The 23,871-nt window shown below is 49.7% G+C and overlaps 1 protein-coding gene across 2 annotated transcripts; it reads left to right on the top strand.

Moving 5' to 3' along the window:
• Positions 1-1,154: 1,154 nt before the first annotated feature.
• PRPSAP1 (phosphoribosyl pyrophosphate synthetase associated protein 1) lies at positions 1,155-22,954 on the top strand (the record flags this gene model as incomplete). Of its 2 annotated transcripts, XM_079544187.1 has the most annotated exons (10): positions 1,155-1,318; positions 8,628-8,680; positions 10,106-10,172; positions 13,573-13,745; positions 14,082-14,197; positions 15,201-15,256; positions 15,515-15,660; positions 21,481-21,551; positions 22,219-22,365; positions 22,796-22,954. In XM_079544187.1, 10 exons carry the CDS (start codon positions 1,155-1,157, stop codon positions 22,952-22,954), a joined length of 1,152 nt encoding a protein of 383 aa, XP_079400313.1. The 2 variants fall into 2 exon arrangements, with proteins under 2 accessions (XP_079400313.1, XP_079400314.1); XM_079544188.1 differs by lacking the exons at positions 1,155-1,318; positions 8,628-8,680; positions 22,219-22,365 and having other exon boundaries at positions 10,114-10,172.
• Between the last annotated feature and the right edge of the window lie 917 nt (positions 22,955-23,871).

The following is a 23,871-nucleotide window of genomic DNA, read 5'->3' as shown; positions in this document are numbered from 1 at the left end:
CCCCCCAGCATTGCCTATTCCCCCCCAGCACATCTCAGGACCCCCCAGCATTGCCCATTCCCCCCCAGCACATCTCAGGACCCCCCAGCATTGCCCATTCCCCCCCAGCACATCTCAGGACCCCCCAGCATTGCCCATTCCCCCCCAGCACAGCTCAGGATGCCCCAAGCACCACTCACACCCACCCAGCATTGTTTGGGACCACCCAGAATTGCCCATTTCCCCCCAGCACAGCTCAGAACCCTCCCCTCCCCCCCAGCATTGCCCATTGCCCCCCAGCTCTGCTCAGGACCCCCCAGCACTGTGTTTGCTGCCTTTTCACCCCTCTGGAGCCGCACTGTGCCCAGAGCACGCCTGCAGTCACCACGTCCCCGTGTGGGGTTGAGGCAGGAGGGCCTCAGGGCAGGCCGCGGGCGGCGGAAGTGGATCACAGAGCAGGGAAGGGCCATGCTGGGCTAAAACACGAATGGAGGACCAGCAAGGGGCTGGGGGGACTTGCCGAAGGGTCTTGCTGAGTTTTGGGACCGCATCAAGATTCTGAGCAGCGAAACTCCGCCCTTCTGCGGCCGCTCCCGCAGGCAGCACAAGGAGCGTGGAGGACCGAGCGCCACGCCCCGCCTTCCCGGCTATAGAGTGCGGGTAGAGCGCCCTCACGCCGCTTCCGCCGGCCATCTTGGGTGCGGGCAGCGAAGCTGCCGCAGCTCCCTGGCTGCGCCTCGCGCTGTTTGGAGGAGTGGGAGAAGCGGCGGAACGCGGCACCGCATCTGCGAAACGGGCGTGAAGCCCGAAGAGCTCGCGCCGTGCTTACCCTCCTCCACAGGTACCGGCTCCGCTCGAGCCGTAGTAGCGGATACCCCTCGCCCCGCTGTGGGAGCAAAGCGCGGCGGCGGTGCCCTCACCCAAGATGGCGGCGGGCCGGGGGCGGGCTCTCTCTCTCTCTCGATCCCCGCGGAGAAAATGGCGGCGCGGCGGAGCGGGACCCCGCGCACAGCGCCCCCCGGCCGCCCTTCGGCCGCCCCTCAGCCCCCAGCAGGAGCCCCGTGAGGCGCGCGGTGCGGATGGCCCGCGGAGCGCCGTGGGGCGGCAGGACGGCTTCTCTCCTCCTCCTTCCCACCCCTCAGGGGGCGGCGATATTGGCGGGGAGGAAGAAAAGGATGCCACGGAAGCTGCTGTTGCCTTATAAATCTCTTTTTCCTCCTTTCCGAGCTCCCAAGGGGCTGCATGACGCTGTGGCGATGAACGCGGCCAGGAGCGGCTATCGGGTTTTCTCGGCCAACTCCACGGCGGCCTGCACCGAGCTGGCCAAGCGCATCACCGAGTAAGTGAGCCCGGAGCCGGCAGCCGGCAACAGCCCGAGTCCGTGCCGAGCGGCTGTGGGACGGAGAGACTTGGTCCGATCCGCCCCTCCGCGCTGGCAGCGTTCATCCAGCTGTGGAGCCGGTGTCTGTTTGGGAAGGGAGGGGGGGGGAAGCGGTGCTGGGAGGCGCTTTGCTCCGCGGGGCGGTGGAGTCGCGCCGTCCCTGAAGGCGATGGAGAGCCGTGCGGATGCGGCGCGGGGGGACGCGGTGCGGGCGGTGGGCGGGCAGCTGGATTCGGTCTGTGGGGTTTCTGTAAGCGCGGTGGTTACGGGGCCGTGCGGTCTGAGCGCGGGCTCGGGGCTTTGCGCGGGGACTCGCGGCTCTGCTTTGTCGGCAGAGCGACGTGCGGCCCCAGCCTGGAGTGGGGTTTGTTGCTCTGGTGCGCTGGAAATGCTGACAAAGAGGAGCTGAGGGGTAGCAGCGTGCCCCTTTTTTTGCAGGCCGTTGCTTTTCACCTCGGCTCGATAGAAATTTACGTGCTGGTCCCGCTCCGTTTGTAACAACGCTCCCCACCGTGCAGCGCTTGGAGCTGGATCCCGCTCACGCTTTTGGGTTGGGTTTGTTTGGTTCAGACTGGGGCGACCAACAGGTGGGCACTGCCTGCTGAAGGGGCTTTTCTGGGAGGCAGGGATGCGTTGGGTTTGTTTTTGTAGGCTGCTGTTCTAAAGCTGGATATGTGTTTCCTTTCTGCTTTGGATCAGATACAGCTTATAGGAAGCTGCTCCCGAAATTAAGAGGCCTTTATGCTTGTTGGTCTGGTGTGGAGGATAGCATCCTTACCGCTGTCCATGCAGCTGTCTGCTTCCTGCTCAAACTGGAGATAGTGCTGAATACAGATGTGCTGCTGCCTTAAACTGCAGGAACATCTCGCTGCTTCTCCAGCTAGCTTAACAAACAGTGCGTTCAGTCTGTAGCACAGGTAATCTGCACGAGGCTGACTGTGCTGTTTGGCAGGGATCACTGGTGTTGATGGGACACGTGTTGGATAATAGTGACAGGCTCCTTTATGTGAGGTGAGGCGGCAAATCCTTGTGCTTGGCAAGGTGTTACTGGTTCACAGGTGGGTTTGGTTGGTTGTTGTTGTTTTTTTGCTATATTTGGTCACTTCGATATCACAGAATCACAGAATTGTAGGGGTTGGAAGGGACCTCCAGAGATCATCGAGTCCAACCCCCTGCCAAAGCAGGTTCCCTACAGCAGGTCGCACAGGTCGGCATCCAGGCAGGTCTTGAACATCTCCAGAGCAGGAGACTCCGCCACCTCCCTGGGCAGCCTGTTCCAGTGCTCCGTCACCTCACTGTAAAGAAGTTCTTGCACATATTTGTGTGGAACTTCCTATGCTGCAGTTTCCAGCCGTTTCCCCTTGTCCTGTCTCCACTCACCACTGAAAAGAGTCTGTCCTCGCCATTCTGCCCCCCACACCTTAGATACTGATAGACCTGGATCAGGTCCCCTCTCAGTCTTTTCTCAAGGCTGAGCAGACCCAGTTCACTCAGCCGTTCTTCATAGGAGAGATGCTCCAGGCCCAATATATCACTTTCCCTTCACTGTTAAAACTGTGAAAATGAAATCTGTATAAAAAGAAAACGTTTTTGCTGCAATTGATGGGCCGTGGGAAGACCTGTCCTGTTGCGTCAACGCGGGAAGTAACAGAAGTCCCCTGGGGATAGGGGACGAGCTCCAAGTTCTCAGGACTGAAAGAGCAGAGAGGCAATCTTTATTCTCCGCTCTCTGTCTCAAAAATAACTCGCTTTCCTCTAAAGATGTAATGTGGAAAGACACAGAGCAGGCTTCCTCAGGCTGTGGCACACAGCTGGCTGCGTGACGTGCTCTGTTTGCACTCACTTTTCCCTGTCAGCTAATGAGTTATACGTGAGGTTTTAAGTGCCTGGAATTTCTCCCTGCCATAGGGAAGCACAGGTGCTCCCAGGTGTGCTAGGGGCTGTAATCTCCTGCAGGTCTTCCAGTGATGCTCTGAGGCTGAACAGAAGCAGAATGCAGAGTGACCTTCTGGCTATGCCTCGTGGTCTGAACTTCTGACAGAGGCGAGATGGGCTCCTTGCCTTGGCTCTAGCAGTGGTGAGGGCGCTGGATGCTTGAGCAGTGGTATGAGCACGTGAATGTGTTGCACAGGTAGTGCTTCAAGTGGGACTTAAATCCTTACTGTCCATAAAATGAGGGCAGATATCACTCGGATGGAAGTGTCTGAGGTCACCTGTGAGAGGAGTTTTGTTGGAGACAAATGCAAAACCTGCAACTCTCAGTAATGTGGATTTGTCCACAACAACAACAAAGAAGTCTCCCAGAAACTCAGTGGTATTTCTCAGCCTCTCATGCTGTAGTCCTGTATTGACTTCCCTTAAGAGCTCAGGAGCTGTTTCAACACGTTTATAACGCATCCCTTGTTTTTTCAGGTTGCAAAAGATGTGCGTCTGCTGGCTTTGGCTTCCCACTGTGTCCCTTCCCAGCACGTACGTTGCTGGGGGGTCGGTTGCACCTGTTAATAGAGTTGGAGCAGTCCTGTAAGGGTGAGTCTGTCATCTAATATTGTGCGTTCTTTTAAAAGTTAGTTTTTTAAATGACCTTCGGTGTAAATGGTAAAAGAACTTTAAAATAACACACAATATTAGGAGTTGGGCTGGCTGTAGGGTGAGGCCTAAAGGCTCGCTTCAGCTTTCGTTTTGAGCTCTTGTTTCTGTTAGTTTAGTTTCTGCCAGGAAGAGGAGCTGGTGCTGACTCATGGGAGCCAAATGCTTTGTGAGAATTCTGATGACTTCTTGGAGTCAGGATGACTGAAACATAAATAAACCCTATGTTTTCTCCAGTCTTGTAAATTGATTGGGACTCTTTGTTTAATCCTTTCCCTGAAGGAAGGAAAACTCCTGCTGTAATTGGGACGCTTGGCATCTGATTGCAAGCTGCATCTGCTAGGAAGAAAGATGATTTCTGTGAATAGTTCTTATCTCTGATGGACCTTGTGTGCTGCTGGGGGGGGAGAGGGAGGTCTTACCAGCATGGAGTCTGTAGCAGATGAATTTAGATCTCCCTCTAGCTGCAGTGTTTGGCACACAGGGTCTCTAACTACTGCATTTCCCTTGCTGCGTGGATCTGAGGATTGAAGCTTGCTGATGTGTCCCCACTGCTCCTGCAGGCCTGTGTTGTGTTGGACATGGTGTCACGCACTCCTTGCAGGCACTGAATATTCTACACGTGCATTTGTGTGCAGCACACAGTATGGTGGTGGTCTGAAGGTGAAAGCAATACTGTAAACCCAGGCAAAGCAGATTAATGAGGAAAAGATGGAGACCTTTATCCTGATCTTTGGTCACAGAGCTCTGTGTGCAGCAGTGAAACAAGTGCAGTGCTTTCTGAGGCAGAGCTGAAGGCAGATGCTGCTTCTGGAAGAGGTGGTGTGTTAGGAGGTCTTGCAGTAACCTTTTTTGGCTGAAGGAAGGAGCGTTTTTGTTGGGATGGAAGAGAAGTGATATCATCCTGCTCTCTGTCTCCAGACTCTGCTCTTACTGTCTGGGAAGAGCTCAATACAATCCAGTGTCAGGAGAGGAGCTGGCACCAACTCCTTTCTGTCTTGGACACAGAAGCACTCACTGAGACAGGGAGCTGATAGATGTGGCAAGGTAACACTGCACCAAAGGTTTTGTTTGGGCAGAGAGAAATGAACAACCAGTCAGACAGTGTGGCTGGGGGAGTTAGAGATGGGGCACAGTGCTGGAGTAGGGGCGTTGGTGAGCATGGAGTTGGGCTTTGAGGTTGTCTGTGTGACTTAAGCATTAACACAGCTGGGCAGGCTGTGTGATAGCTCTGTGTGCTAACTGGTGCCAAGTGTGGGGGCTGCTCAGTCCACAGAAACACACAAGGGCAGGGCAAAATCTGTGCTGTGTGCATGGCTTTTGCAGTGGCTGGAGCAAACGATGCACGTGCTGTTGTACAAGTGGCAGATGGATGGCATAAACTGTTCCAGAATCCACTTGTGCTGCGTGGATGGAGAGAGGTAAGAGAGGCTAAAATGGTTATGATGGTTTCCGAGCAGATTGCTGTGTATCCAGAAAGGTGCTTTGTTTCCTTCCCTGGTCCTTGAAGGCAGAGGTTAGGAAATGCACTGCAGAACTGCTGCTGTGTTAGCTGGACGAGTTGTCTGTGATCCTTAAGGATTTGCTTCAGTTTGAAACAAAGCCCTGCAAGTGAATTTACATCGTGTGTTTTGATTCATCAGGTCTCTTTAATTGATTGTCCTTTGTCTCGGGAGCCTGGTGCTGTGGTTTCTGACCTCCTTCAGAGGAGCGCTTTAAAGGCTGATGTAGAACCTGCAATCCTGCAGTGTGTCACTGCCTTATTGAACTACAAATGGCTTCTGGGCTGTTCACATTTAAACTGCACTGAACACAGGTCTTAAAGTCACTCTTGTGTCCACGGCTTAATATCCTCCTGGCACCTGCTGAGACTTTAGGAAGTTAGATGACATAGCAAGGGGTATTACAGATCAATACACATTTTTTACTAATTGTGTTGAGTAAATATTTTTTTAAAGCCACAAAAGGAGATTTTTCTCTTGCATTCCAGCAGGTCCCAGAGCAACTGAGTCAGTGGCAGAGCTGGTCCAAGGACTGCAGGGCAGCAGGGAGGGGCTTTGCCTTTTAGGAGCTGTGAGTGCTTGAATGGAGATCGCATTAAAATCCTGAAGAGATGGAGCAGCCTGGAGCAGCAGCATTTCTTCACAGGGCTTGGTGGGCTGTACACAGCACATCTCACCTCTGAAAACTGCTGTCTTTAAAGGCAAGGCCAACACCAAACCAAGTTCCTATCTCTGGGGTGGAGAAGTGAGCTTCCAGAGGTGTGCTTGTGAGCCAGCAGGCATGAGAGCACAAGTGAGATTTCTGCAAACAGCATGAAATCAGCCTGACCATTTTCCAATCTTAAATACTTGAGTATCAGCAGAAGGTTCTCTGCAGCCAGGCACTGCACCACGTCGTAGTGCTTTTGCTGATGGACCTCATTTTGCCTGAAGTCCTGTTGTAGCTACGGAGTCTGAAGCATTCTTTTAGGCAGAACAAGCTGTGGCTTTCTGCTGCTTTGAGTGCCCTGAACTGTGGTGGTGGCTTTCCCTAGTGGGGATCTGCCTGTGTCTGTGGTCACCTCGATCTGGTGGTTCTGACAGCCTTGTTCACAGAGCTGTGCTCCTGCAGCCACGTGCAGAAGCTTTTGCTGTCGCTTTAATTCCTCTGTTGCCTGAAGCAGTGAGCGCTTGTGAACCTCTGCAGGGAGGCAGTTTAGAGGGCAAGGAGCTGGGAGTGGATGCTGAAAAGGGAGAGGTGATGGGAAGTGGAAGCTGTTCTTTGGTCTCTTACCACGTAAGAGGCTGTCAGGTGGTGCAGGTGTGCTCTGCCCTTGGCTCCTGTGTCCATCTTCCTTTTGATGTCCCGTGCAATTTGCTGCTTTACAGCAGGAGCTGCAGGGACAGCCCCCCACTTTTAGTAGCCTGGACTAAGTCTAGGTTTTATCAGACTCCTCCTTAGGCTGAAGTCTCTGATTGTGCAAAGCTTCTGCATCAGATGGAGGGAAAGGTGTGCTGCTGAGTAAACACACCTCAGCTTGGAGCACTGTGGAGCTGCCTGTTGGTCCTTTCGCTGTGTCTGCAGCTCAGATCATCGCAGAACACTGCAGGCAGGGTTGATATATGACTTTATGGACAGTTTTATCTCATATCCTTCCCATTGCTGTCTCTCTTGTTTATTTGCAGTCAACAGTTGGAGCGGACATTTTATTTATTGTCTGGCCAGAGCAATCTGCTACTGCTTGTGCCAGTTGGCGGCTGCTTACTGTCTCTTCTGCTGTTATCTGCATCCAGCTTTGATAAGCTGAGCTGTTTTCTGAGTCCCTCTTTCCATCAGAAAGCAAGCATGCAGTTCCTGTTTCTTGCTTCAGGAGCACAGAAACTGCATTGCTGTTTGAATTGAGGAGCACTGGGCTTTTGTTTCTTCTCTAGCGTGGTTTGGATCTTTCCAGCTACATCCTCAGCACGTGTCACAAATGTGCCACCATTGGGGGGTGTTTTGCAGAGGTGTTTCCAGCTGGATGGTTCCTGAAGCTTTTCCTCCTGTCATGAGCTGTGGGGCTGACTAAGGGCATCTGCACGTTGTGCTTAATGGAGGATTTTTCCAGCACTGCAGCGTGCAGTGAAGTGAGGGCATATGTGCCTCCAAAGGGAGCTCGTGAGACGTGCTGTGTGGTCATGGAGGAACGAGTGAATCATTCAGTGTTTACCCACACACTGATTTGTTTTGTGTTTCAACTCGGATTTGTTAGCAGTAGTTGGGCTGCACCTTAACGTTTGCAAATGTGCCGCTGTTATCAGGACTTCAGGATCCCAAGGGGCAACAGGGAGTGTCTGGCAGGTCTGTGAGCAGACTTCACCTTTGATGTACACAGAGTTGGTCCTGGAGATCCCAGGGCTTGGCTTTGTGTTGTTGCTGCTTTCCACAGCATGGGACTGGTGAGAGAAGCTGTAGTAGAGGTCTGGGTGGAGTTGTTGCTCTGCACAGCACCTGCATGTGCTGCAGTGGGTCCCTGACCTGGGCTGGGTCTGCAGGTAACCACCCACATATAGAATTTGCTCACCAGCCTCAGTCCTGGCAAAACGTGCTGCCAAACGTGAGCACCAAGTGCTTTGTAAGCAGTGCAGCCAGTTGTTGTGTTGGAGTTTCTGTTGTCACTGCTGTCCTGCTCTCATCACTTCCTAGGACAGCTCTGGCTGAGGTTCCCAGCCTGGGGCTCAGCTGAGTCCAGAAGCCACTGGTTGGTCAGCAGTATGCTGGTGGTGAACACACCTGTCTCTAAATAGGTATTAATGCATTACTTGTCAGCAGGGTTAAATACAGAGTGTCACCTGAGGATGCAGTTGGGACTATAGAGTGTTTTAAAATTCTCTTCAAAATGAATCATTATTGTAAAACAAATTTAAACAAGATCAAAGAGGGCTGATCTGCTGCTCAGATGGAACCTGGGCCCAACCAGGGCTGCTCCCAGAGGGTCAATGACTGATGTGGGTGGAAAGCAGTCACACAGGACGTGTGTTCAGGCAGCTGAGCCCCTGAGTGCATGCCTGTATGAATGGGGAAGCTGTGTTGCTCTGCAGCTCAGCTGCTACGTTTGGATGCTCATTAGGCAGTGCTGTGCTTTGTCAGTGTGCACACAGGTGCTCTGCATGGGGATCTGCTCAGTGCTTCCAGTTTTAATTTCCTTTTCTCTCTCCAGGCGCCTCGGTGCTGAGTTGGGGAAATCTGTGGTGTACCAGGAAACCAATGGAGGTAAGAGAACTCTTTAGTACTTGCAAGCCTGTTCTGGGCTCATTTTAGCCATACAGATAGATGGCTCTGTTGGCCAAACCTGCCTGGTAAGTGCAGTGATTCATCTGTGATGTTACTGCTGAACTTCTGCATCTAACCTTAGGTGAACCAATTAATTGTGCTCCTTCATTTCCCATATGGCCCTGTTTTCTGCCTGTCAGCTGTCTCATCTGACATAGATTTCTCCCTCAGCTGTTAGTAGCTGCAGAATACTTGCTGTTGTGCTTAGGAAACTGTCTTCCAGGTTGAAGTAATGGCCTTCTTTCTAAATGTCTGCCTTGCAAAATTTCAGTTGTTCCCTACTCCTAGTCCTCCCCTTCCTGCAGGCAGGTTATGGCACCTGTTTCTCTTTCAAGAGAGCAGGCGTGTGGCTGTGCTGGGAGCTGTGCTTCCAGAAGGTTGTTTTCATCTCTTTAAGTGTAGCAAGTGCCCATTTTCAGATATCCTTGCTGGGCTGAAGCACGAGGATGCTGGCTGCCAGGACAAGCAGGCGGTGCATGAACTTCTGTAGCTGTGTGTGGCTATGATGGGATGTTCGTGCTGTCTGTTCATGCTACTGAGAGTTTCCTGCCCTCTGGGGTTAGTTTTAAATCAGGCTGCTTGCTTGGAGGCCTGAAGTCATTCTTCATCACTGCACAACAGATCTCTCTCCTTTCATCAGAGTCCCTTCAGGCTGCTGCAGATGTCTGGGCGATTAGACTCTGAATTCTCTGGCTTGGTAGATCTGTCTCTCTTCTAGCTTATCCCTGCCCTCTGGCTCACAGCTGTGTGGGTTAGGAGTGGCTAAGGAGGGCCCCTTGGAAAACCTGGTGTCACTGCTTGGGCCCTGCTGAGCTGTTCTGGGGCTGGGCTCTTGCTTTGAGTGAGGGCTATAGGAAGTGATTTCAGCAGACTCAGACTTCCTGCTCATGTCAGCGTTGAAATATCTTCTCCTTGGTAGTGAAGATGGGGAGACCTCCCTGTGAGCACTGCTGCTGGTGTGGTAGGCTCTCCAGCCTGCACACAGCTGGCCCTGTCAGCTGCAAACGAGCCAGGTTAACCTCCTGGTACTGCTAGGGGATGTTCTGTGCATGGTTCATTGATATCTAGTGAATGTGGTACTGACAGCTTTCAGCATTGAGCACAGAGAAATGAAAAGGATCTCTCATTAGGAGTTAAGTAATGGTAACAACATTTTAGCCTAGTTTAGCACTGTGAATATAGCTAGCTCACCAGTCTGCGATGCCAGCTCCTTGCTTCCCAGGGCTTTTGGAAAATCCACTTAGCTCCCCTTGTATGCATGTGGCAAAAAGGAGCAGTTCCTGCTGTCCTCCCCGTGGGCCAAGTTGCCTCTTCACTGGATATCTGACATCTGGGAATAAAACTGTGGTTTTTCATCCTTTCCAGAAACAAGAGTTGAAATAAAAGAATCTGTCCGGGGTCAGGATATCTTCATCATACAGACAATCCCCAGGTAAGGGACGTGTGGCTTAATTTCATGACAGTGATGTGCTTTTGATTTCCGGTTCAGCTGATGGTTCTGGTTGGCTTGCCAGCCATGCCGGTGTCTCTTTCCAGTATTGTTGTTGCTTTGGCTTCTTAAATTAAGACACAGCATAGTGTTAAGCTGCTAAAAATTCCAGAGGATCATTTGCACCATGGTGAGCTGAGAAGCTTCCCATCGAATAGCATGCGTGTCACCTGAGGCAAGTACAAGTGTGATGGATGGTCTAAGTGAAACATCCCTGCTCTGTGTGCTGCTGTCCTTGTAGGATCAGTTCCTTGGTGATTTTTGACTGGTGTTTTCATTTCAGGATGTGTAATTTCCTCTGCCTCAGTTACCTAGCAGCAGAACCAACAATGAACATCAGTGGTGGCTCTTGTTACAAGCTAGATTGCTCTTCCTCTTTCCCTATAGCGGTGTAAAACTCAGATGGAAGCCCTCAAACCCTCAGCTTCCCTTCTCTGCTCTGGTAGCTCTTAATGATGATATGCTGTTTTCAGGGATGAGGTGTGTGTATATATATATATGTATATATTATGTATATTATGTATACTAAGTATACTCAGTATATACTACTGAGTATATATTATGTATATTATGTATATATACATATATATATGTATATATATATATGTATATATATATAGTATAATATATATATTGATACCAGGCAAGAATGAAAGTATTCGTGCTGTGATAGCATTCTCCAAGCTACCAAATTCTGCTCAGCATTTGGAGATCTCAAAGTATAATAAGTACCAGCATTCAAGCAGGTAGCAAAATAACCTGGAAACCAATATTTTCCCAGCTTGCCTAAGAAGTACAGTCCACTGAGAATTCAAGTTCATTTCCTCTTTGTAATGCTTGGCCTGTTGCTAAAGAAAGCAGTAGGACTCCAAGGTCAGCTTGCTCTCTCCTGCAGTGCCTCTTGGAGGCTGAGACACTTTCCTAGAGCTCCTCTCTCTTGAGAGATTATTTCTTTTTTTGAGTGTTTCCTCCCCCAGGGAGCAGCTAAATCTCCATGAGATGAGAACCCGCTGATGCAGGATTGTGTTTCAGGTGAATGGTGCCATTCTGTCCTCCCTGGGGAGAGAGTTCTCTGAAATAACTTGTAACTGAGAGCTTTGTAAACATGAGACAGGTAAGGTAAGAGAGCTAACTCAGTCTAACAATGATTTTTGGGAGGGGAAAACCTCTTCTGCCCTCAAATTGTCAATCCCTTTGTTCTTGCTGTAGGCTGAACTGAGTGTTTCCAGGTCAGAGAATGGGTCCTTTTAGCAAAAGTGCTTGGCTCCTCCAGATGATGAGCCACTGCTGTGCAGACAAGTCGTCTGTTATTCTTAAGCTGCAGCTGTGCCTCACTGCATTGCTTGAGAGGACAGGTTCAAGGACATCTCCGTTTTGCAGAGGGTTTTGGGGAGCTTTTAAATAGAGCAAAATCAACAGTTCTGGATAACCTGAAAGTAGGACTTCCACGCTTATTAGCAGTTTGAAAAGCAAGCAAAACAGTAGGAATTACCAGGAAGGGAATAGAGAGGGGAAGCAGCCTTGTTGTGCTGCAGTGTGAATCCACAGCCTGCAGCTGAAGTGCACAGAGAGAACAGAAAGACCCAAATATCTGATGCAAGCTCCCTGCCCAAAACGAATATGGCAGAAGTCCAGCAGTTACAGTGACAGGTATCATCTGAGGCTGCTAGAGTGGGTTTGCATTTGTATGAGGAAAAAATAACTAGCTTAGTGCTGGTTAGGCAAAAATAAGTAGCTTAGCACTGAGCAAGGGAAGGTAAAGGGAAAATCTGCTGGAGATATTTGGATTTGAGTGGCCTGGAACAGGTCCTAGGGGCTCTGCTCTGTGAGAACAAGGAGGAGGAGGTGGTGCTTTCCATGATGAGTTGTTTAAGCTCAGAATCTCCTTCCTGTGTTGCCTGTACCAAGAGTGTGTCATATCACAAAGCTGCTGGGCAGAGTGGTGGTGGTAGAGATGAGGAATGCACTGTGGACTATGAGGGACGCAGAGCATCGACGTTCCTCCTCCAGCACTCCCTGCTCTGGTGTGTGGGGTTATTGCTGCCAGGATCCCACCACAGCTCCGGGGCTGCTGGTACCTCCTGAAATGAGGGCAACCTCTTACAGAAGCAGTTCTGTCTGTTTTCTGTTCCTTCTGTTTTGTTTTAAAGTGACTTGAGAAGCGATAATGAAAAAGGTATTGGATTTCTGGGGTGACCTTCAAACAGACTTCAAGTTGGCCACTTTGTTTTTATTCTGTACCGATAGCAGAATCTTTTTCTCCTTTCCCAGCCACCCTGGCACAACTGAAACAGCAAAGGGAAGAAGTGGTTCTTTGTTAGCTTGCTGTCCTGTGTGGCAGGGGTTCTGTTTTATGTAATTCTTGGCTGGATGCTTCGGGGCCAACAGAGCTTTCTTGTGTGTGAACAGCATTGTGCACGGGGGCTGCCAGAGCCAGCAGGAGAATAAAGGGACACAGAGCACGCACAGATGAGGGGCTGCAAATGGAGGTTAGTTCACAAAGGAGAGGGGAGCAGTGGAGGAATGGAAGGAGTTACTGATTTGTGATGTGTGGCATGTGAAGAGGAGCAAGTGTCTGAGCTCTTGGGGTGGCCAGGAGCTGCTCGCTGCTCTGCTGCGCAGCCAGGTCAGCTGCTGCTTGCTTATCTTGTGGCTCTGCAGCACTGCCCTCCTGCCCTGGAGATGTAGTGTGTTGTTTGGGGCAGCTGGAAAACGTGAGCAAGGGTGGATTCTTCAGTTTTTGGTCTGCAGTTGCTCTGTGATAATGGAGACAATGTGTGGAATTTGGGCTTCCCTTGGTGTTGGTCATAAGGAATTGAAAGGGCTTGGCCAATGTCTTTTTTTTTTTCACTTTCCAAAATGAAGTCAGGTGCAGATTAATGCACTCCTACCACACTGGTCATCGTGGTGAAGCTAACTGAAGATAGAGTTTTGTCTGTGTTCCTTCTTGTGATCTATATGTATTTTCTGCTTACGTCACTTTTTTGTGCTCTTTCCAAATAAAGATGGCTGGGGTTTGTAGTGCTGTTACTTTAATCAGGAGATAAGTTGGGGTTTTTTTTTTTTTTTTTTTTTTTGTGGTGATGGAGGGAGTCATCACACACCTCATCTCAGGATACAAAAAACAAGTGCTGTTCCACAGCTTCTATGTTGGAGTCAAATTCTGTGCACACAGCAGCTGATGGCAGTGTGCTGTGGCAAAACAGAAGGAGCTGTGGGATTACAGCGTGGGTCTGGCATACAGTAGCATAAAGTAGAACACAATTCATGTGAAAGTGTGGTGAGGAGAGAGGAGTATGGGTGTACTGCTGCTAATATTTGGGATGATCTTGAAATCTCACAGGGATGTGAATACTGCTGTGATGGAGCTGCTGATAATGGCTTATGCACTGAAGACTTCCTGTGCCAGGAACATCATTGGGGTCATTCCTTACTTCCCCTACAGCAAACAGAGCAAAATGAGGAAGAGAGGCTCCATAGTCTGCAAGCTGCTGGCATCCATGCTTGCCAAGGCAGGTGAGTGCTGTGGGCATCCGAGGGGTGCCGTCCTTCTGTCCCCCATCAGATGTGCTGCCAGACCTGTGAGCTCCTTTCTGGGAGATAGTTTTCCTCACTTTGTTGTTCTTTCTTGAACTCATGGCTGGGGAGGTGGCCTAGAAGTGTCACGTTGAGATGCATTGTCAGCCTGGTGCTGTGACTCCTATTGCATTCTTATCACGTCTTTGAAACTTCACGTTACCTTCCTAAGCTTATTTTAACACATGGCACACTGGTCTGCAAAGTGGAGATGTTTCAGGAACTCCAGCCACGTGGGAGTTGTCTCAATGAATTATTTTGTTGTTCTTTTCTTAGGTTTAACACACATCATCACTATGGATCTTCATCAGAAGGAAATTCAAGGCTTCTTCAGCTTCCCTGTAGACAACCTGAGAGCATCCCCTTTCTTGATTCAGTACATACAGGAAGAAGTGAGGTTACTCTAGTTCTGTATATATCCACTTGTCTTAATGCAGTAGCAGAGTTGAGGTGCTGCTTATGCAGAGGTTGTGCTGTCAGGCTAGATTAACTGTTCTGTTCACTTTTATTTTTGATTGTATTTTTTCTTAGGGAATGCATCTTGCATGTTTCTCAGGGAAGTGAGAAAACGTTATGTTAAATGAGATTGTGTGACTGTAGTGGAATAGAAGTCGAGTTCTTGACCGTAAACAGAAGAGGAACTTGAGCCCTCAACTGAAATTCATTGCTCTCTATGGAGCTAGTGCCTTTGAGAGATGCTATCTGTGCTCCTGCCTCTCATCACCTCTTAAATCCTGTTAAACTGTCTTTCCTCACCCTTTGTTCTGCTTTGGATGTCTGACTGATCTGAATTATTGATAGACTTTATCTTGGGCTGTGCTCAGGAATGCTGAGCATGGGGGGCCTGGGGGTGGAGGCTTTACCTCCCAAACACACAAGATCATGACTTCTGGTGGTGTGGTGAGAGCAGTGCTTCTCCATGGGGGGGAGCCCTGGCTTTCAACCTGCAGTGGGCCCACATCTGGTGCCATCCATTGCTTAACCCCCCCCTTGCTCATTTTGAGCACAAAACTAACACCTCTCTGTGCAAGCTGAAGCCTGTGGGCCCAGAGCCTTTGCTAAACCTTCCCTGTGCTGTGCATCTCAGGCAGCTGCAGTTAGCACTGCAGGTGATCCCTGCAGATGCCAGTAGTGAAAGGAGGCACCTAACTGCAGTCTTGTACAAAGTGGGACCTGTGAAAAGATTACATCATATGTGGTCTTGCCCAGTGTTAAACCTATTTGTATTGTTTTGCATAGAATATGCAGTGCTGGTGTTGAGGAGTGCAATTGCCTTGCAATTCTTCTTACCACAGAATGAAGATTTGGGGGTGGGGGAAGCTGTTCTAAAGCTGCCTGTCAAATCAGTTGTGCATTCTCAAGATCTTTACTTAAATAGTTTTTCATCACATCCAGATTCCAGATTATAGAAACGCCGTTATTGTGGCCAAGTCTCCTGATGCAGCTAAAAGGTAAACAGATTCTTTACTAGCTGGTTAAAAATAGCTCAGAAAAAAATCTGGGCTGATGGGGAAATACAGCAGGGGGAAAACATGGGAGGGTGTGCAAATAACTCACCAATCTGATCCAAGAGGCTTTTGTCTCTTAAAACCACTGTACAGCCTTTGTTTGCCTGGTGGAGAGGGGGAGTTGTGGGAGAGTTCTGCTTCACTGGGCTGAGAAGCTGCAGCAGCCCAGCATCTTGCTGACCCGCTGTGCTTGTCCCACAGGGCTCAGTCTTACGCTGAGAGGCTGCGGCTGGGGCTGGCTGTGATCCACGGCGAGGCTCAGTGCACAGAGCAGGACATGGATGATGGACGTCACTCCCCTCCCATGGTCAAAAATGCAACTGTGCATCCTGGTCTGGAGCTGCCATGTAAGATTGAGCTTCTCTGCTTGTGCTTGAGGGGAAAGAAAGAGGCTGTTAGGTCTAATCAGCCTAAGGGCAGCTGGACGAGTGGAATTTTTCTCATGGAAAGGTCGATGTTAGCAAATTGCTGGAGGAGGTACAGGGAGAAGTCCTTGTTTAACTCCTAGTGGCCATGCAGAGCACCAGGATTGCTCCTGTTGGGGTGACCAGTCAGCTGTGCCAGACTGACAAAGTTCTGCTTGAAGCTTGCAGAATAATGAACTCATTAAAATCAAACAAGAAGTGCAAAAGTGGAACTAACAAGGGAGCAGACATTGAGACAGGCTGCTGTCCCCATCTTGGAGGGATGGGTTGGACTCTGCTTTCCCCTCTTGCTCCAGCCATCATTACTGCTGGAGGCTTTCTTTATCTGGAGAACCACGCAGTCACCTTGCAGTGTCTGTTTTGACATACTTCTGATGCTTGTGTGGCTAGTGTGAGTAGGTTCTTAGGGAGCGCTGTTGGACTGATTCCTTTGCTCTTGCTATCAATTGATAAGCTGCTCTTGAGAGCACAGTGCAAAGAAAACAGCAGGAAATGTATTCTGGGAAAAGTGGTCCTATTAGCACTGCTTGTATTCTTGCAACAGCAGCAGTCAAACAATAGCAATACAGTCAAAATCCAGCTCTTGTTTGGAAGGATTTTAGTTTGCTAGGTAAATGGTGATAGGACAGAAGTGATGGGGGCAGTGAATGAGGCTGGGAGCTGACTGTGGGAAATGCAGCATGCTGCTGTGTGTGATAAAGAGCTATCTATCAGGCAGCCCAGCTTGATTATACTGGTTGTGGCTGGGGCTACTGATAAGCAGCTCCTCCTGCCTTTTGAAGTCTGGGGAGAGCATCCAACCAGTTTGAGGACAAGTCAGGGAGGAGGAAGGCGAGTAAGACTGCAGGCATTTTACATTAGCCCAGTCCTGCTTGCCATAATGAAATCAGTTAAACAAAGCTTATGTTGTTGGTGAAACTCCTCCTGGGCCTTGGGGGACAGGTGGGGTTTGCCAGTGATGTTTGGAACTTCATCTTGCTCGTCTCCTTTCTGATAGGAGATTTCTTTGTGCACTTGCAGCAAAACAGGAATTTGCACGGTTGCACTTGGCCTTTTGCTTCTTGTCCTACTCTGAAGGGATTCCATCCTCCAGCTCACATCTGTCTGCTGTCAGGGAATTGATGCCACTGTGTCTTTCTTTCCAGCTGTGTCACTCCAAGGAAGCTCAGCTGCGGAAGCTGGCGCTGCTGGGCAGCCCCATCAGTGTCAGCTCATGCAGAACTTTGCCTTTGTCCAGCTCAGTTATGATTTCAGTGAGAGAATGTTTTCAGTCCTCAGCTATCCAAACAAACTAATTTGCTGTGTACCACCACTATTCATCTCCTGCAGAAGCTCTGCACTTGACTAATGACCTGAGGCACACACATCAGACAATCAATCTGTAGCTTGGCTGCTGTCTGTCACAGAGGTGGGAGGGTTATGCTGCAAGCTTGTCCAAAGCTCTCTGAAGAAAGCTGTTTTTTTATCTCCTGTTTTCTAACCTTACTAGATGCCTGGCTTTGAGTGTGAGCTGGGCTCTGTTACTGGAGCTGCAGGATGCTGAGCTGTACCTGTCTGAGGGCAGTCTGTAAGCTGCTACTTAATCCTACCTGTCTTTTATCCTCTGCCACCCATCTGTTATCTGTGTGGCAGGGTTAAGGATGGCAGTGCTGTGAGTGTTAAACCTCCCTTCCTGTCTGATTCAATTGTTGGAAAGGTGGCTTCCCACCTCAAGTGGGGCATTAAACAAAACCCTTGATCAGCTCTTCCTGTGTTATTCCATCACCAGCAGTCTCAGCATCACAAGGTTTGATGGCAGAGTAAAACATGGCTTGGCTGTGTGTGTGTGTTTGTGAACTGGCCAAAAAAGCCTCTGGCTGCCAAAGCAGTCAGTCTGCAGGTCTGCCTGGCCCAGGTGCCACAAACACTTGGGAAGTGGCAGCGCTCCTGGGGGGCTGCTGAGGCCGAGGGCCCCGCTGTGGGCTGCATGGATGTTGGTGTGGAGCGTCCTCCCTCTCCTGTCTCCACAGTTTGGGGTCCCCAGGGGCACTGTCACAACCAGAACTGAGGTAAAACCCAGGGCTGGGAGCAGTCCCAGAGCAATTAATGCTTCCTGCAATTCCTTGTGGGCTTTCTAGTGAGTTGGCCAGGCTCCTGCAGCTGGCACGCACCTCTCCTCCCTGTCCTAATAGCAATCACGTGCCTTTAATTAATAATTCTTATGCAGCATCGTGGCTTATTTATTGTCCTGAGAGTGTGAGCTGATGTGATGCTGTGATCAGGTGGCACGTGGAGCTATTGCAGGAATGCCAGAGGTGTTTCCAGACACACTTCCTCAAGTGCTGTGCTGAAGTGGCAGCAGGAGCTCCAAGTGTTTGTCACTCAAATGTCAGAAACCAGAGCCTTTGAGGCAGGATGTCGCTCAGAACTGCTCTCTTTGATCAGGCACTGTGTGTCTCAAAGCTTGCGGCTGGCTTGGGGCTGTGCTGCAGCAAACATGTGGAAACTCTGCATCCTCATCTTAAAGAAGAGGTGCAGAGCACCCTGTGTTCATTTGTTTGGGTGGGTTGGAAGTTTGGTGCTTTCTCCACAGAGGCAATGGTCAGCTTCAAACCCAGAGCCCAGCAAAGTGCTGTGAGAGAAGAGAGTTGGCTGGGAGAACTGGGGTGATCCTGGGTCTGTTCCCATGTTCTCCCCCCATCTCTTTTCCATGTCCTGGCTGGGCTGCAGGAATGTCACCTGTCCTTCCAGCTCTGTCTGTGTAACAGTTTTGGAGGAGCCTTTTGTTCCCAGGCTCTGTGGTCAATGCACTGTTATTTCACCCAGTGATTATTGCTTTAATACATGGGATGATAACGTTCAGCTCCAAACAGAATTTCTTTTAGCATTCCTTAACCCATTTTTGACTGCTTAACTGAAGCAGTGGCTTTAAGCACCTGGGAATTGTGCTGCTTCGTGCCATGATCATCTCACCTTCAACACGTGGTGCTTGATGTGTGTCACTCACAGCAGGCTGACGGTGCAGGTTAGGCTGATGGGCTTCATTCCCCAGCACCCCCATGTTCTTTAAATCCTTGTGCTGTAAAAATGAGGGCTGTTTTCTCTTGTATTCCTAAAGCTACCAATACAGCAAGCGTCTGTTCTGACTTACCAGGAAAAAGTAGCAACGCTTTTGACCTAAACTCACAATAATCAAAGGGTTTCGTGTTTGGGAAGAGGCTGCTCTTCACTATTTGGAACTATTTTTCAAGCCACCTTCTTGTATCAGCTCTGATGGGCGCACACAGATAATGTCAAAAGACTTGGAAGAAAAAGAAGTTGGCCACAATAACCCTTGCATACGCTCTCATCACGTTGCAGTGATCAAAGTTCTCTTGCAATTTGATGTGGTTGGTTGTGGGTGGATCTTGGCTTGCAATTTTTTTCTTTTCTTTGCAGAGAAAATTGAACAAGAAAAAGGGAGAACCTCTCTTTAGGATCCGGGTAGGTCGACACGTTGCCTACCATACTTGAAAAATAAAGCAAACTTGAAATAAAGCAGACAAAAGATGTGAAGCACTGCTCATGCTGCTAGCTGCTTGGTTGGCCTTTGAGCATAGCAATGTATTTGCTTCCTTCATGGAACTGGGAGGGCACAGGTCTGCTGAAACTTCATGTGATTGCCAGTAGAACAGTGCTGAATTTCAGTTCCCTGTATCCATTAACTATGGCTGAGAGTTGTCCCTGAGCTGGCACTCCTCTGGGTGCACACGCAGGACGGAATGGCAGCCAGATGTAATCCTTCTGATTTTTTTCATAGCTCCCACCTGGAGTTTTGTTAATAACTAATCTGAGCAGGTAGGTGGTGCCTGTAATTGAAATCTATGGTCTGCTTATCTCTTCTGAAGCTTAATCCGAGTTTATTACAAAGTTCTCCTCCTCCTCCTCATAAGAATATTTTCCCTTCAGGATTTAGACGTGACTTTGCATTTGATAAGAGACTCAAGAATAACAATGCAGAGACTGAGGAATGTGCAGTGCAAAGAGCAGTTAACCCTTGAGCTCTGGGTAGCTGGGAGCAGTTAACCCTTAAGCTCTGGGTAGCTGGGTGTTCTGATTCACAGTGCTTTGCAAGGAGTAACGTTCCTCTGGCAGAGCAGAGGGATTGGGTGCCTTTTGTGCAGCTCTGATGGGCCTAAGGGAGACCAGGGAGCAGAGCACGTTGTGCCCATGAAGCACAGCACTGCACACGAGTCCTTGGAGCTGTGGTCTCATAACTGCTTTCATCACATCCCTCAGTGTGACTCACCCTGCTGTGCATGGACTGTGAGTGTTCCCAGGCCCTGATGAGCTGTGGGAAGAGTACTGGATCAGCCTGCTGTGCAGGATGGGGAGTTTCGTGTAGGACTCCTCTGACCCAGGAGGGCAGAAATCAGTGCTCAGACAAGGCTTTGTGATGGGCAGCAGCTCGTGTCTCAAGTGTGAATTACTGCATGGAAGTAGGTTGTCTTAGATAGATAGCAAAATGTTTTTCCTAGGTCTAAAACTCCTCTGGATTCAGGAATCTGTTATGGCCAGAAGTTTACAAAGAGGAGCGTCCCTGGTGGGACACTTGGCTGCATGCCTTGTAGATAGCCTGAAAACTGGGGGCTGCGGGCCCATGGGTGCTACAGAACGTGAGGTGTTGTTTGCTGCAGCGGTTAGATCAGCTCAGACTGTCACCTGATGAAACTTTCACAGCCACCACTGTGTCCTTGCCGTGCTGTGAGTTTCCCTGCAGTGCTTACTGCGTACCCAAGCACCCTCTGGCAAGTGAGAGGCATGGAGTGTTGGTAGCACGTCCCCATCCAGTACTGGAGCTGATCCCTGGCTGGCAGGAGTTCTGAAGGCCGTGTCGCATCTGAACAGTGCTTCCTAGTTTGTGTCTCCTTCCTTTTTTTCCCATGCTGCTGCTGGGGGTTTTTCAGGATGAAGGATAAAGGCTGTTCCATGTGTAGTTTTTTCTGCATGAGCCTTGTTGGTGCAAAAGTAGAGTCAGCAAAGTGTGGAACCTTATTTCCTGGCCCATCTCTTCACTGTGTGGCAGCGTAGCTCATCGACACGTATTTCTGCTTCCACTTACTGGTTGCACTGTGGTTGTAGAACCGAGTTGGAACTGAATGTTATCCTGCTCTTTCTGTTAACTCATTTAAAAATACTCAGCAGATTCTGCTGCTGAAAGCTGCCTGGAGTTTCCTTTGCCTGTGCAGGTGTTGGTAAGGTGCTTCCATTACCTGGGAGATCCTTGCACGTTTGGTGATACCAGAGAAAGCAAGCAAGCAAGCTGCTGTCTGAGTCAAATCCTTGAGACAAATCAGTGACAGCCAGTGAAGAATGGAGCATTGCAAACCATGTGCCCTTGGAGAAGGGCTGTGCACAGAAGCCCATGAGTTGCTCCCAGCCGTGAGGTTCCTTTCCTCAGGTCCTGTTTTGGAGTCACTGCCATTACCCACCAGCGAGGTCTGTGTTGTAGCACTCTTGCACAAGGGTCTGTTAGATGTTTGGAGCTGCTTCTGTCACAGAGATGAATAGTTGGTCCCTGCAGAAACTGAGCTTCATCTTCGAGCAGCAGTGCTATTTATTTAAAGAGAAAGGCAATAGTTAAAGCATGGTTACCCACTGTGGTGGGGATCAGGATGATGTAGAGCACATCTGTGTCTGTGCACCACCGTGAGACTCTGCTAAGTGGGGCTGCTGCAGTTGGACTCGAGGCTGACTGACTGCTTTTGTTTCTTTCTTCTTTAGTGATGATGGCCAAGGAGAAACCACCAATAACTGTGGTTGGAGACGTCGGAGGAAGAATTGCCATCATTGTGGTACGAGATGATGGAGAGGAGTGGGTGGGGATGGTTTGCTTTCAGCGTGTTTCCTTGAGCTGCACTGTCCCAGAGGGTAGGAGGGGCTGCTGGTGTGTGGTGGGAATGTGATTGTTGTCACTTCTTTCTCTGGTTTTGCTGTTGACTTTGGTTTCCTTCTTTATTCTCAACTTTCTGTTGAGAACTGTTCACAGTGCAGCCTCGGAAAACCCCAAATCTTCTTGTCCCCTTGAATCTACAAATGTCAGCATCTGCAGAGCTTCAACAAATCTAGGATATGTGAAGAGATCTCCTAAAGGATTTGAAACAAACAAAAAACCTTGCTGAGTTTCTCATACATCCTGTGCCATGCTGCTGTGCAACAATTATCATGCAGCTACTACAGCAAGGAAGAAACCTTGCTCAAGATAAGCTCTGTGCTGCTTATGTGTGCTGGGACCGTATTGTTTCCAAAACACAATATTGGTATTCTTCAAAAGGATCTGTAATGTGCTCCATGGTATTCACAGACTTTGGCTTTACATCTAAACAGCAGCTGAAATTGCCTGAGGATTATTATTTTTTTTTTCCTTTGTTCAAAGCCAAAGCCACAACACCTTGCAGACCCATTTCTGCACTGCAGGCACGAGAAGCTTCTGGGTTTGATGCCGTTTCTGTTTCTTCTCAGGATGACATCATTGATGACGTGGAAAGCTTTGTAGCTGCTGCGGAGATCCTGAAGGAGCGTGGAGCCTACAAGATCTTTGTGATGGCCACTCATGGGCTCCTGTCTGCAGATGCACCCCGTCTCATCGAGGAGTCTTCCATCGATGAGGTGGGCATCGATTTGAACTGCAGTGTGTGTGGATGAGCCATCCCTGCCTGGGCATTTCCCTCAGCACAGCTGCTGTGTGTGGCTGCTTTCTCACAGGCCTTCTGCCCCTCTCTTCCCCCGGTGCTGATGGGCCAATGGGTGCCTTGTGAGAAAAACCATTTGGACCTGAACCTCGGTGACAAAATACATCAGGTCCTGTGCTCTAAATGGGCCCATCCACCTTGGTGGTGGTAGCTGTCATAGGGTGCTGGTCACAGCGGTCCTCTGAACAGGTGGACTGTTTTAATTAATTGATGGAATTAATTAATTTAAACATGGATTCCTCAGCCTGTGGAGCTGCAGGTGTGCACTGCAGAGCTGGGATAGCAGCTCAGTGAGAACAAAGCATCAGCAACGCAGCTGATGGTGTTTTCTTTCTGGCACTCCATAGGTGGTGGTGACCAACACAGTTCCTCACGAAGTACAGAAGCTGCAGTGCCCCAAGATAAAGACTGTGGATATCAGCTTGATTCTCTCTGAGGCCATCCGGCGGATCCACAACGGCGAGTCCATGGCCTATCTCTTCCGCAACATCACTGTCGATGACTAGAGCTGCCCCTGCCCCCGTCCTGGCTTCCACAGGAGAAGGAGAAATGCATGAAAAGGCAATTCCATAAATTATAGGCGTAACACAACCGTTTATTCTTGTAGGAAGGGTGGGAGTTCTCAGGGTCTTGAGCCATGAGATCCAATAGAAAAAGATCAACCTGACCAGCACTTTACAGTTGAACAGAAGAGGCCACTGGCAGTGGGGAGGGTTTACAACTCTGAGAGAAATGGAGAAATGAGGAAGGTTTGAATTTTTAAACTCCATTTTTTTTTTTTTTAATTCTTTTTTTTTTTTTAGTGTTATCACTTGCTCTGAAGGGTGGGGGGAGAAGAAAAGTGTAAAAAGAATAGCTGTCAGCTTCTGAGAAAGGAATAGAGAGCGCTCGTCGCTGCGTGTGGATTGCAAGAGGAAGCAACGTTTGGGTTTCTGTTTCTGATTGTGGCTTGCCTGAGACAGCACAGAGAGGAACGGCTCGCTGAGCTGCTGGGCTGCTCCACTCACTGCTGGCAGAGCAGAGGGCCAGCTGAGCACCCTGTGATCTCCTGCACGGCACAGCGAGCGCTTTCATCAGATCCAAGTTAGCAGAAAGGGCAGCTCAGGTCGTGTCAGTGCAGGGCTGCTCGGGGCCCTGTGCCTGGGCACTGGGAACAGGCTCGCACGTCCCTCCCAGCAGGGCCAGGGGTGCTGGGCCGTTTCATTCTGTGAGCCTGGGGTCATTATTGTGCTTCAGTGGAAAGTCGTGTGGGGCTCTGGGTCATCACTTGAACGCTTGTCTGCACTGCAACACCAGGCGTGATTCCTGGAGCTGCCTGAAGTTACTGAATGAGGGCAGAATCTTCTCGGGGTGGGGGTTGGAGCAGCGTCTGCCTCCAGCACAGCTGAGCTCTCTGAAACAATAACACTCGACCTGCCATAAA

The sequence above is a fragment of the Tetrao urogallus genome, assembly GCF_951394365.1.
Source record: "Tetrao urogallus genome assembly, chromosome: 18".
Taxonomy (NCBI): domain Eukaryota; kingdom Metazoa; phylum Chordata; class Aves; order Galliformes; family Phasianidae; genus Tetrao; species Tetrao urogallus.
Note: the sequence above shows the minus strand (reverse complement) of the source record. Positions and strands in the feature narration are given on the sequence as shown.